This window comes from Polyodon spathula, chromosome 10 (genome assembly GCF_017654505.1).
Source record: "Polyodon spathula isolate WHYD16114869_AA chromosome 10, ASM1765450v1, whole genome shotgun sequence".
In the NCBI taxonomy this organism is placed as follows: domain Eukaryota; kingdom Metazoa; phylum Chordata; class Actinopteri; order Acipenseriformes; family Polyodontidae; genus Polyodon; species Polyodon spathula.
This window is the reverse complement of record NC_054543.1, coordinates 20,271,152-20,285,841: the sequence shown is the minus strand read 5'-3', so window position 1 is coordinate 20,285,841 and position 14,690 is coordinate 20,271,152. Positions and strand designations below refer to the sequence as shown.

At 40.7% G+C, this 14,690-nt stretch overlaps 1 protein-coding gene across 4 annotated transcripts in view; it reads left to right on the top strand.

Moving 5' to 3' along the window:
• Nucleotides 1-14,690, top strand: part of LOC121321913 (heat shock 70 kDa protein 12A-like) — a 90,024-nt gene that overhangs the window by 32,599 nt on the left and 42,735 nt on the right. For all 4 annotated transcript variants that reach the window (XM_041261302.1, XM_041261299.1, XM_041261300.1 and 1 more), the window contains exons 4-6: nt 10,704-10,890; nt 11,734-11,838; nt 12,799-12,915. In XM_041261302.1, coding sequence (XP_041117236.1) covers nt 10,704-10,890; nt 11,734-11,838; nt 12,799-12,915 — 409 coding nt within the window. The remainder of the gene's footprint in view (nt 1-10,703; nt 10,891-11,733; nt 11,839-12,798; nt 12,916-14,690) is intronic.

The window sequence follows — 14,690 nt, the reverse complement described above, 5'->3', positions numbered from 1 at the left end:
ACAGCACACGGCATGTGAGGCCAAAATAAATAGACTAACAAAACAGGGTGGACGAACGCTGGTGTACGGTGCTGGTGCTTCCAGCACTCGTAGCAATTGATATTTATAGTTACGCGTCTCCTCTCTCTCTCTCTCTCTCTCTCTCTCTCTCTCTCTCTCTCTCTCTCTCTCTCTCTCTCCTATTCTCCTCTCTCGAACACACAACCCAGAGTGAATGAAAACATGCGGCTTTTATGCAGTTGTACCGAGACTCGATTGCTAATCAATCATTCAATTGGAGTCGCGGTACAACTGCACGTGAATTAATAAAGTGCAATTCCCCGTGTTCACATATTACATTTTACTTGCACACGAAGTGCTGTGCAATCCTCGTGCCTAAATACAAATATACATTTTAAACACTTGTTTACACAGACCTGTTTATATCCCGTGTACCAATGACTATACACTAACATTAACGCACTACACATAACATATACACAAATAAATAGCCCAGTGGCAGGGCACTTTGCCACAAAGGCTAAAGGAGTTTTGTAGATTTCCTCCAATGCCTAACTCTGAAACCGGTGTCAGAATTATTATGAAGCTTTTAATTCATTAAACAAATAGTTCAGTGGTGATGGTAATTGCATCTAAAGTTGATGAATCTGTATGAATGAACTACATTGTCCTGGACAACAGATTTGTGAAATCTATGTACTATGGCAAAGTGCTTTGAAGGGTGCAGGTGTAGAGGTGATGCAGTGCTCAAGATAATGACAAACAACAAAGTTACTGGTGAAATGATGGTTTTAATTGTAATCCAGAGTAAATAATAATGAGAACTGGCAATACACAACGATGAATCTATCCATAGTGTTCAGTCCCGAAACATTAAACACAGTTTTAAACACACACAAGACACACACACGATCACAAGTCCAGAAAGTCTGCTAAAGTGCGAGTGGTGAAGTGCAATCTATTAGTGCACAGTGTGAAGGGTTTGGTGCTGGCCTTAAGCGACAGCTCCGGATCATGTTATCCTTCTAACAAGAACAGGCAAGTATTATTAGACATGACAAACAAACAGAACACTCACAGTTAGTTTATGGTTTTTCCTTTTGCGATTCGCATAAGCATAACAAAAGGAATAGATCACCTAGCCACATCTCTTTTTGTACTGTCAGTCACGCCCCCTTGGTTTGCGAGTGCATCCGTTTCTCCTCAAATCCATGGTTGCAACATCGCTTCCCTTCTGGGGTGATGACTTGGTGTAGCTTCGCTCCGCCCCCTTTGTAGATGGACGACTTCCATCTAACCCTTGGAATTAATAGTCAGACCATCCAGTCCAGGGCACTCTGTTCCCTTTATACAGCACCCTCACAGGTTGGGAGGGAGATTTACCACAAAGGTTCATTATTTCTCTGTCACGCCATGTTAAAAAAAAAAAAAAAAAAAAGTTCTTCCATGTACAGCCTTCTGTGCATAGAATACTACAGAAGAATTTACTATAGAATGCCAAAAGCAAAAATAAAGTAGCTTAAAACGTCATTTTAATCACCCTTTTTTTTATGGTGTTTGCAACCATTCTGAGTGGTTCCATTGCATATTGATATAATCCTGCCTTTATGTTGCTTTGAAAATACTTTGCATTAGAACTCCTGTGAAGCCCTGAGCAGCTTCCCTCATGCCAGTCGAATCATGTGAAAACGGGACCTTTCAACTTGGCGTTAAATCAAAATAAAAAACAGACTGATATGCATGTATTTAATGTTTATATAGAACCTGTTGTGGTTTTAAAGTTTTGAATACTTTGTCATTGACATTCTGAGAGATTGTGCAGTTGCTGCTAATAGGATCCAATGGGCTGTGACTTGTAATAACTCATGATTGAAGCAACATATCCCAGAACTCAGAATTATTACCAGACAATAGTAAATATGTAAGAAGATAAATTAAAATTACATTTGAAGCTACTTACTCTTTGATCAATATCCACTGACTGTGTAATGAATCCCCTCCTAGCTGCTGATGAGTTGAATTGAATGATTGAATGGCAAGGAATTCATCAAACGTATGGTTTGCGTTTCACGTCCAGATCTTGCCTTTCTGTTTAATTCAATGTGCTGAGATTACAGTAAGATATACCCCATACACCATGGATTACCATACAGTTGATTCAGAGCTCTCTTCTCACCTTATTGTTCACACAATCACAAATGCACTTTCACCCTTGTTTAAAAAAACAAAACAAAAAAACAGCCCCAGTGAGCTGAGCGCTATCTGAGTGTGCATGGTCGAGAAATAAACAGAATCTTTATGACATTGCAAACTAATTGTGCCAAATTATTGGGTACTTCATGTCATGAAGTCATGTGGGCATTTTGTTTTAGTGTAATCTTGTTAGGTACTGTACTGCAGCAAAGTGTTATTCACACCGAAAATCTGACAGTCCTGCATGTTTTTCAACTGCTGAATTCCACCCTGCAGACACTGTTTAATGCTATATTACTATGTTAATATAAAAAGTCTTCTGTCAAAATCTAATGACACCCTTTGAACTGTGACCTAAAATATATTGGGCTCATGTGAACTTTCCAGAAGATAAAGACAACACTTTGAGATATAGGCTTCATACTCTGTACAGAGCGGTGTTCTGTGATGCTGTTGGTCATGTTTGACCATGGGTAAGGTACAAGACATTTATTTTCAGACCGTTATTATAAATAGCTGCTGCCGCAGCGATTTTCATTCATGTAACTTCAGGACTTCAGATCAACTGGCGACCTTCATTCCTGCTGTTTAGTCAGTAGTCTCAAATCTAAGCTGCAGATGTTGCCAAACAAATCGCAGACACCATTTGAGGTAGTGACTTTGTGTTTTCAGGGTGATAGTCATTTGCACAAAGGAGTGTAAGGCCTACTTTGGCCCACAGCCGGCTTCAAAAAGTGTAGAAGTGTCTGTTAAAACTGGACTCCTGGAAAAACAAACGTGTTTGTGAAATGAAAATAGGAAACCATGTATTTTTTTTGTGAAATGTATTGTATAACTTCATATTCTTTTAAAATCTTTTGAATGCTGTTTGAGTCACCTGGGTCTAGCACTGTATGCTTTCCATTTGGTATCACAGCTGTGTTTATATAGTTTCATAGCTACACTCCAAACCAGAGTTGCCAACTGGCCCCATAATTCCGGTCAGACTTTTCACCTCACCTCTCTAACCGCAAATTGATTGATTTTCTTGGACATGTAAAGGTGAGTGTGAATTGCGTGAACTGTTGCTAAAGAAATTTAATTGTTTTGTTTACTAGTTACTAAAAGCACACACCTGTCCAGGGGTAGGAATTGCTTCCTGTGAGGATCGTTTCCATCAGTCAGACTGAAACAGCTTGCTGATTTGCTGTATTTGTCTGATTTGGCATGGGACTCTGTGATGCAGGAAGAAATATGAAATAAATAGAAACTAAACCACAAGGTTAAATGAGAAAGAGTGCAGGTGAGTGCATAATTCTGTAGAACGACAGAATTGCACTATTTTGACATTTCAAGCAATACAATTTTAATACTTGTTATAATTCTCTCCTGATAGACTCGCCACGACAATTAATCAATTAAACAGATTTATTGAAGCTGTTCATGCAATTCACACCTACTTGTTTATTTAAAATCAATTCATTTGTGGTTTAGAGGCGAATTAAAAAACCTGACCTCTCTGAATTTCCCGGAATTATGGGTCCATTTGGCAACCCTACTACAAACTGTGCGCTGGATGCTACGAAGCTGTGAAAAAAATGTTTTCACAGCTCTTTATGAAATACTGACATTAAGTCTGCCTGTTGTTATTCAAAGTTCTAAAAAGTAAAACTTTAAAAGGTTCAGCTTGTCTGATGGGATTTCTGCCAGTATTCTCTGCATACTGGCTAATGGCTATAGTCTGTTAGCTGGGCAACCCTTAGAGACTGAAGGACGCCTTTAACCCTAGCCAAATGCTCTCGCCAGGTGGAGCTGTAAATCACCACGTCATCAATATGTGCTGCTGCATATTCATGATGTGGGCTTAAAACCTGGTTCATCAGTCTCTGAAAGGCAACAGGTGCACCATGTAGCCCAAACAGCATTAAAGTAAAACAGCCCTTCTGGTGTTGAAAATGTCTTTTTTTCTCTAGAACTGCAGGTCAAGGGGGTCTGCCAGTATCCCTTTGTCAGGTCCAGAGTTGAGATAAACTTCTCCTTTCCCAGTCTGTCTAGAAGTTTATTGACCCAATGCACAGGATACACATCGAACTTGGCAATAGCGTTTACCTTCCGGAAGTCCACACAGAAGCGATTGGTGCCGTCTTACTTGGTCACTGTGACAATTGGACAGCACCACTCCCTCCTTTAAGGCTCAATCACTCCAAGTTCGAGCATGCCCCATGCCTCTTTGCGAATGCCACGGTCAACTTTCTGGACTCTGGTAAGATCTCTCTCATACTGTGACACCTGAGGGAGAGACAATGTTATATGTAATCAAGTTAGTCCTGCTGGGCATGTCAGAAAAAAACATTGCTGAACTCCTCAATAAGCTTACGCAGTTCTTGTTGCTGATCTGGAAGCAATTGTTCCCCCATCGAAATTATTTTTGTGCTAGGAGTCTCTGGACAGGGGCCTAAATCATGCTCTACATTGCCTGGGGCTATAAATAAGACCTCACTTGCCTGCCAGGGCTTTAATAAATTTACATGATACATGTCATGTTCATTACGGTGATTGGGCTGTCTAATTTCATAATTCACCTTTCCTGTAGTCCAAATCACTTCATATGGCCCCTGCCATTTAACACAAAATTTTGATTCTGATGAAGGAAGTAACAGCATTACCTTGTCTCCTGGTCGAAAGGTACAAATTAGTGCATTTTTGTTGTAATGCTGCTGTTGGTGGTGCTGAGCCCATTTGAGATTGTCCTGGGCCAAACGAAATCCAGGCAATCTCTGTGTAGGAGCACATTCTTCACTACATTTTTGGATGAGCCTTGGTGCTCCTCCCATGCCTCTCTCAACAAATTGAGGATGCCGCGAGGCTGTCGGCTGTACAAGAACTCGAAGGGGAGAACCCTGTTGAACTCTGTGGCACCTCTGTCACTGCAAAAAGGAGGCAGGGAAAAGTGATGCCCAGTGATTTTGCTCTTGCGTTACAAAACGTCTCAGCTTCTGCTTCAAGGTCTGATTAAAGCGTTCCACCAAACCGTCCATCTGTGTACGATAAACAGATGTCCTGATGGGACATATTTTTAATAATGTCATATACCTGCTCTAATGTGTTATACAATAGTTGGTTCCATGATCAGTCAAAATCTCCTTGGGGATCACTACTCTAGCCATAATCTGTACTAACTCTGTGGCTATCGCAGCGGCACTAGTGGACCTCAGTGGAACTCCCTCCGGATATCACGTTGCATATTCAACCACTACTAATATATGCATATACCCGGAGTCATAAGGTAGCCAAGGGCCCACTATGTCCATTGCAATGCATTCAAAAGGAGTGGAGATAATCGACAGTGGAACCAAAGTGGCGGGGCACACTCAACCCGGCACTACTCGCTGGCAGTCTGGGCATGTGGCTATATATTTCGACACATCATTATGAAGACCTACCCAATAGAGTTATGCCAATATCCGCTCCCTTGTCTTGCCAGCTCTGAGGTGCCCCGCAAAAGGGATATCGTGCACCAGCCTCATAACTTTGGTCCGACAAGACCGGGGTACCATTAATTATGTTATCGGCTGTCCTGTGCCCGCAGCTAGGTTTACCCTATACAGCAATCGCCCCTTGATACTGAAATGTGTATATACTAGCACCTCTGTGGCATCAACATTCTTACCTTCAATAGACCTGACCTGCCCTCAAGCATGCACTTGTGACGGGTCATTATGTTGGTCCCACACTATGTCCACGCTTGAGTACCACACGTCTGGTATATTGAGAGGGGCTGGAATAGCATCTGTCCTAGATGGCCCAGTAACCTCGCCCTCTTGGTCACACTGCATTCCAACTCGTTTTGACTAGCGTTTGTTACCATCCGAGCATTCTCCCACCAGACCCCAGCTTTGTCTTAGTGATGCGCCCTCCCATTTTGCAGTCCTTCTCTCTTTATGTGTTTTTCTAGGATGGAAAATAGAAGAAAACGTTTCAGCTTGAAAAGGAAACACATCACCAATTTGTTCCTTTTTCTTTTTTCTGCCACGTCTGCTGTCCAGCGCCTCCAGCAGCTCTGCCAGTGCTTTGTGGTCCAAGATCCCACTGTGTGTGACAAAGTGACTGAGTGAGAACAGGTGCAGGAGTGATGCAGTGCAGTAGTTAAACAGACAGAGACCTGTAATCCAGTTTGGGAAAGTGTTCTTTATTTTTATTCCAGGTCTGGTGACCAAAACAATAATTCCCTGGCAATACACAGCAATGTGTACTTCACGGGGTAAATAATAATGGGATTGCAGTCCCAACTAATACCTTAATATCTGACCCGCAATAATACAGACATGGCTGGTGGGTGATACAAGTTATTTAGTGACTGTTGGTGAAGTTCCGGTTTAGTGCTGGTCCAGGCGACAGCTCTGGAACTGTGCTAGCTGACTGGTAATGTGCAAGACAAGACAAACAAAACACTCACTGTACTTTTATGAACTAGGAACAGGGTCTCTCCCAGTCCTTCTCTGTTTAGTTACAAAAACCAGTGCGAAGGAACAGATTATGATTCTCCGTTCCCTTTTATGCTGTCACACATGAGCCCTTGGTAAACGAGTGCAACCGCCTCTCCAGTCTGTGGGTGTCACGTTGTTTCCCTTCCGGGTCAATGCATTCTTCCAATGGAATCTCGCCTTCTTCCAGATGGGCCGACTTCCTGACATCATTTGTCATATAAATCCTGTAGGTTTTACCTAATATGTGGCATCCATATTTGAGATGGTGCACAGCTGTATTTTATCATTTTTCTCAATTAAGTTCTATTACTGATGTCCTGTAAAAAAAAAAATACCTACCACTGGCCAACTCAGTTCTACAGCACAGAAAATTTAGCATAAATTATTATTATTATTATTATTATTATTATTATTATTATTATTATTATTATTATTATTATTGTTGTTGTTGTTGTTGAACAGGTGTGGTTCTAGTGTGAAGTGCCCAGTAAAAAACAGTTGGAGAATCCTATTACTAAGCAGGCTGTAGTGATTACAACAAAGTGCCTTACTGTGTGTGTTCTGCAATATATTTTTATAGTGTTCATCATGTAGAGACTGAACAGAATAGACATTTCCACTTCAGCTTTTCAGAGACCACTGCTGTTTTTATACCACTCTGCAGAATATCTTCATCAATTAAGCCATGTGTTTATACTGCCGCCTAATCTTTTTCGTCCTTCCTGCTGAACTGTGACATACAAAATAAACAATGATACCAACCCAGACTTCCTGTTTTATCAAATTGGCTGATTTGAGTTTCAAAGACGGTACAGCATGTTGGGAAAAGTAGCCTAAATTGTTTTGTGGCCTTTTTTTACCAAGGCAGGTTTTTCATCTAAATTATATTAAATCAGGCTTAGAGGCAAGATAGGTTACTCTCCCTCTTGCTCCATTAACCGGTGTTCCTTCTCTTCTTCCTGGAGGAAGGGGCAGTTGACCACGAAGTGGCCCCACTCCCCGCAGGCAGGACACATGTTCAAGGCCTCGAAAGCGGTGAGGTAGGCCTCCCAGCTGACCTCAGGTCGTCCCCCCTCCTCTCCGGGGTGGGGGCAGTTGGTGACGGAGTGGCCCCCCTCCCCGCAGGAAGGGCATGAACTCGAAGCCTCGACAAGGTTTAAGTAGCCATCCCAGTGGCCCCATGCTGTGCCTGTGGTGCCAGTTCTAACTCCTGCCATGGAGCGGGTTGGTCAGGTGCTATGTACCTGACCTCACCAAAGACAAAGCACCATTCCTCACTTTTTAGGCAGGTGAGGCATACATCCAGCGTGGCAGAAATGCAGAGGGACTTGAAACCAGACCCGTGCTGCTGTTGCCCCACCTTCTTATAAAAATAAAAGGTTTAAATAGAAAACAAAACACTTTTACAAAACAAAAGGCCAAAACAAACAGACAAAGCACAAAAGAAACCGAGAACTAAATAAAACAAGTATTGCGCTGGTGAAAAGCCAGCGCACCTAGCAATGTTATATTTTAATTTCAGTTCTTACTGTCTTGCTATCTCGTTCCACCTCTGAACATCCTCCCCGATCAGCCAAAGCTGCAGGGTTATGTACATGTGACCATCTCCAAATTAATAATAAATCAGTCAATCAATCAATAAATTAATTAATCAATCAATTTGGAGACGGTCACATTCTGCACAGGTTTAGCATCGATGGGGAAGTTTAACCCCATCCATGCTGCAAAAGCAACAATAACAAAATATGATGTTTTATGCAAATAAAAAATATGTTTTAAATAATAACACAAAAACAAAATAATACACAGTACACACAGGGGCAGGGGGAGCCCTGTCACACATGCTTATTGGATTGTAGCTGGCATTTTGTCATTATTGCGAATTGGGTTATTGCTGGCATTTTTTGCCGCTTCCCACTAACTAAAAAACAGCTGCATTGCAGTGGAGCTGCATTAAATTGGCACAAACAGTAGCAGACTGTTGGTAGACTGAAGATGAAGATGAAGTGTATTTGCCCTGATGCTGTGCTCTGTGCTATTTTTACATTCAGTGAGTTTTGCATGCTGTTCTTTTAAGCAGGTCTCAGTTTAGATAGAAGTACATGTTATATCAGACGTATATGATCTCCTGCTGGGGATGAAATCCCCTGTGAAAGGGATGTAGTGGAGGCGGTCGTACATGCATGTACTGTATCTGGAAAACCACTTCTACAGTTGCCATAGAACTATATTAACATTATTTAGAATATCAGATTCTGGGGGTTAATGGGGGTGTCTCTCCGTCCATCTGTAAGTCACACATATATTTACATATATCTAGAGAACCACTTCTGTTGTCATTAACCATTGTTTAGTTTATTGAAAGTATCAGATTCTGGGGATGTAGGGTGTGTCTATCTTCTGTTAGTCCAGTTTGTATGTCACACTCATTATTTTATATACCTGAATAATTCCTTATCACTGTCATGAAACATGGTGTTTATTTTTCTATACTGTTGATATATGTCTTGCTTATCAACTATTTCATTATACTGATGGCTTTAATTTAGAATTTACAGCTCTGGCAGAAGATGTGTGTTACTGACATACCTGTTTTGCATGTGCTTCTTCTAGGAAAATTGGCACGTGCGAGAATAAAGGATGGAAATGCACAACAGATATGAATTACAGCTCTAGCTATAACCACTTTAATTAACTGGGAAGTCATTTGAAAGATCAAAAGTGCTTCTACATGCTTCAGCCTCGTTCCACAGCTCCATTTTATTGTGTACATGTCACATAGCCAGGGCTACTAATATTAATGTTTGTGACAGGAAATAGCATTGCGGGGATGTCAGGCCAGCGTGAGGAACTGAAATCACAATCAGGCAACAGCAGTGCAAAAAGACGCATGGTGCGCCATTTATTAAACAAAAATAAACACTTCCTCACAGAGAACAAAATAAATGGTTGATCAAAACAAGTAACGAGCATAAATAGGTCAGGCTGGGCAATCGCCTTCACTGTTCCTATATGTTTTAGTTTTTAAATTAATCTCTCGCTTGCTCTCGTTCCTCCTCTGAACACCCACCACGAGTGCAGAGAGCTGCAGGTTTATATATCGTGGTCAAGCGGTTTAACTAGCTAGTAATTATTCTATTACCCCCTCGGCCACAATCTGCATGCGTTTATTAATTCGTAACTGGCAGAGGACGGGCTGCCACCTCGCCTCTGCCAGAACACATTTAAACACAACAAAATGTGGCGTTTTGCCGTCATATATAAATACAATACATAAATACAAAAACAGTAACCACGGCTTTCACCGTCATAAGTAAATAACAGATACAATAAATAAATCATAATACATCAATACAAAATAACACGGGTGGAGGGGGAGACCCCGTTCTAAAAATAAACAAAAACAATACATTCAAACAGCAGGGCTTTCCTACCGCCCTACTACAATGTTTCATTAAAAATGTTTTAATTTCATTAAAAGAGCTTTCTATTTATAAAGTCTGTGTGCTGTAGCAGATGGACATCACTGTCTGTAGCTCTTTCTCTGTAAACAAGAAAGTTGGGCTTAATGAAACCTGGCAGTGACGGAGATATTCAGAGTAGCATTGGCCTGCGAGAGCAGGAGGTTGATTATCCATGATGGGGTTCCATTTTAATGGAATTGTATCTGAAAGAATAATTTCATGCGTCTTACCTGTTTGCACTTCCATTAGCTACATCTGTCTCAAATGTGCAGATTTGAAAGAAACAGACGTTATAGCACACATGTATGTTTATTTTAAAACATGGTATCTGGTACTACTTTAGGTTTTGAAGGTGATTCATTTCTAGGCGCAGGAAATCTGCTAAACTTGCACTTCCTGGATCACCTCACCAGTGTCTTCTGTGTCAAAGCATGGTACTGGCTGAAACCATGTCAGTCAGATTTGAAACTGGCACAGGTGAGACCTCTTATAGGTGGTATTAAGCTTGACTGTGTTTGTAAGAATGCACACTGTGCAGTTCTGGGCACCATGCTAACAGACTGCTGGTGTTTCTGTGCAGACGATGGGAGGGTGGGGACCCTGGAGTGTCCAATCAGAAGACCCCCACCACCATCCTGCTGACTCCGGACGGGAAGTTCCACAGCTTTGGATACGCTGCTCGGGACTTCTACCATGACCTGGACCCCAGCGACTCCAAACACTGGCTGTACCTGGAGAAATTCAAAATGAATCTGCACACCACCAGCGTAAGAGCACAGGCCCCACTGACCCCTTCTGAGCAGGCACTGATTTACATGACCTCGCATTGAGATAGACTGGGCTTAGACCCCCTGGCTTACTACATGTGTCTGTAGTCCAGGATTGATCATTGTCAAACCTGTTAATATCACTCCTATTGATTATTATCACCACATTGAAGTGTCTCAACCAAAATATAATGGGAGTAAACGGGGACAACAAGCTCCTGATAATATCAATTTGGAACTGGGACAGAAGAATAAATGCAGAAAGCAGTAGCATTTACCCCACTTAGACCCCATGTTTGCTAAATATCTCGTTATCCCTTGACCATTAAACCTGTTTAATATCCCTCCAATGGATGTTGCCCCATATGCTCTCTATCAACACACTGACAGGTTTCAGCACCTGATATGACAATAATGAGAAAGTGTTCATTATCGCCTGAAAGTGATCATGATAATCTTGAATCCTGTTTTAACTTGCATTAATTGTGACTTTCTCTATTAGCAGTTCTTCCTTGCTCACACAATCGTTTTTAAATCTGTTTTTCTCTTGTTGGCTGTATCACTGTTCTCTCCCTCACATCTGAATGAAAGTGCCTTTCTGATGACCAGTTTATAATGATAATAATATCTTTATTTTTATATAAAAACCTTTTATAGTGGATCAGTCCACAGTGAGTCAGTCAGTGGCAGGATTTGAACTAGTGACCTTCTGTTTACAACGCCTGGACTATAACCACCGGACCACACTGCCTTCAGTGTAGTTAAATGATGGCAGTATGTTCTATCACGTAATCACGTTTCTTCAGCAAGACCTCCACAGCTTTCCTCTCCACTTCTCCGCAGACTCTATCAACAGAGACAGAACTGCTGGCGGCCAACGGGAAAAAAGTCAAAGCGCTCGACATCTTTGCATACGCACTGCAGTTCTTTAAGGAGCAGGCACTAAAGGTATGAAGCTGTAGGTTAATGCATTCAATCACCGGTCTGTGAAGAATCTTAGCACAAGTTCTTGAGTAGCTCAATATACAGCTATGGCCAAAGGTTTTGCATCACCCTGTACAATGAACTTATGTTGCTTCATAAAGTTGAAAGAAACCTGCTGAAATAATGTTACGCTAACATATTGAGTTGCATACCACTTTGTAGTTTTCCAAAAACTGACATAAAATTAAAAAAATGTGACATTCAGAAATCCAGCTTGAAATACTGTACAACTATTATGGCTTCCATTAGACTTTTGCGATTTATCATTTTATAGTTTCTTTGATTACATTTATATCATTTTATAGTAAATGAGGCTTCCTGATTACATGACATTCTGGATATAGATATCTTATTTAAAACTTTTGGCCATAAGTGATGAAATGTCATGATTTAACCCACTTTTAAGGTGGTTTTAGGAAGTGATAGATCTGATGTGCGATGGGTGAACACTGTTACCAGCCATTTATGGATTTTTAGATTCAGGGATTATTAATAAGAGGCTAGCTACCCTTGCTTTTAAGTGACCAGGTAGGCTCAGAGTTTCACAGCTCTGATGTGCGATGGGTGATCACTGTACCAGCCATTTGGAAGCAGCCAGCAAAGCAGTTCATGAGGCAAGCTGCTTATAAGGTACAGACATTCTGGGAGGCAAAACCCATGGATATTTATAATAAAAAATGTAAACATTGTGGATAGTGATGAAAAAGTGTAAGTATTTTTGTCAAGGAAATAAAAATGTAAATGATAAATTCATATGGAGATTTAAAATCCTAAAATTCTAGGTGATGCAACACTTTTGGCCATAGCTGTAGGTCATGGGGACCCACTAATTGTATAGATTTTGGTCAGTAATAATGTGATGTTTATGTTTATGACCAGGGATTTAACCTGGTGGCTGATGTCCTATTTTTCCTTTGGTTTTAGGAGCTGAGTGACCAGGTAGGCTCAGAGTTTCACAGCTCTGATGTGCGATGGGTGATCACTGTACCAGCCATTTGGAAGCAGCCAGCAAAGCAGTTCATGAGGCAAGCTGCTTATAAGGTACAGTTAATCTTCTGGGAGGCAAAACCCATGGATATTTATATCTTATTTAAAAAATGTAAACATTTGTGGATAAGTGATGAAAAACCATGACATACAGTATTTTTGTCAAGGGAGGGGCAAAGTGATAACTTGCAGGTCATGGATTTTAATAGATGTATAAGAGATTATTAATAAGAATACGCTCTAGCTACCCTAGCAAGATGGGCCGAATGGCCTCCTCTCGTTTGTAAACTTTCTTATGTTCTTATGTTCTTACTGTAATCTATTACTTCTTTTCAAGGCAGTACAGAGCTTGTCCCTTCTGACAGGTGAGCTGGGTGCAGAGAAGTGCATTCTTCGGACCTTGTGTTTTGTAAAGTCTTATTGAAATTCCTCTATTAAAATATTCTCATCTAAGCTATAATTTAGACGTGTTTTCTACCAACACTTTGTAAATAGTTTGTTTTAAATGATATACAGTATGCTTAGCAATAGAATGTATGTGCATTGCAGTAAGTCACAATGAAAATGGAGGCATAAACATTGGATGTAAGTTATGGTCGTCTGCAGTATTGTTTCTTGTTGCTAATGGCTGTATTTCCAGCCATGGAGGATGAATATCACTGACATGCTTGTTTAGTCAATACAGCAGTTTCACGTAGTTAGAAGTTATGAAAATGCATTAAAAAATGTGTTCCTGGTAATCCAGTGTTCTCTTTATTTTAAAATACAGTACAAGATTAGCAGTCAATAAACCATGACTGAAACAATATGCTCCGTTTTTTTTACAATAATCTGTGAGGCACGACATTCAGTAGATGTACTCTTCTGTTTTGACCCTGCCTGACCCCTAATGAAAATGAAACCCAGAACATATGCAACCCTTTCACAGAAACCACAAGAAGTTTGGGCCTCTCTTTTTTTTCACAAGTGGTAGCCTCTCAGCCTCCATATCATAAAGTGCAACCCCCTCATCCTCTGAGTTCCATGTTGGCAGCCCCTGATCCTCTGATAGGAAATCAAGCAGCCTAGCCAAGGCAAATAGTGGTGTTCACATCCACATGGAAATCTTTCTACTTTCATGCTGATACTTGGAGGCAGTGTATAAATCTATGTGTAGGTAGTCACAGGAGATAAGGCAGAAAGGCAATGCAAACATAATCTAAAATAAGACAGCTGCAGGCAAGCCTGGTGAAATTGTATACAGTAGATAATTGCTCATCTGTAATATACAGTGCAGTACCTTTTCCTTTTACAGTGAAAGACTGGTATAAAGGACTTGAAGGGATTGTTGGGGCCTGGTGTCAGTTAATTATACTAAACAAAAGGATTTACAGAATGATTGACCAGAGTAGCAGCAATTCGTCTGAGAAAATTCAATTATTGATAAATACAGTTTTCAGTTTTTGTTTTTAAAAGTTGGTCCCTTGCACCTCCATAGTCACCAGAGTAGTCAGAGACTTATGAGCAATGTTGAATGAAGCGAGCTGCATCTGGTATTATAGGCTTAAACACTGTTACGTTTGTGACACCCCTGAGGATGCTTAACACTGTAGTGGATATAGAGCAGGCAAGTGCAGTTACTATACATAAGTCAGTTTGTCACAGTTTCACATTTTGCTTAGATTTAGAAATGCTAGTGCACTTGTCTGGATATATAATGTATTATCATCTCAAGGTTAATGAAGGCTGTTTTTCTGTCAGTTTGACTGAGTTTCTTCTGTATCTAGATTATCCAATTGTGATGAAACTTGTTACCCTTCTTCAGTACCAGATGTAAAATATATCCTCAT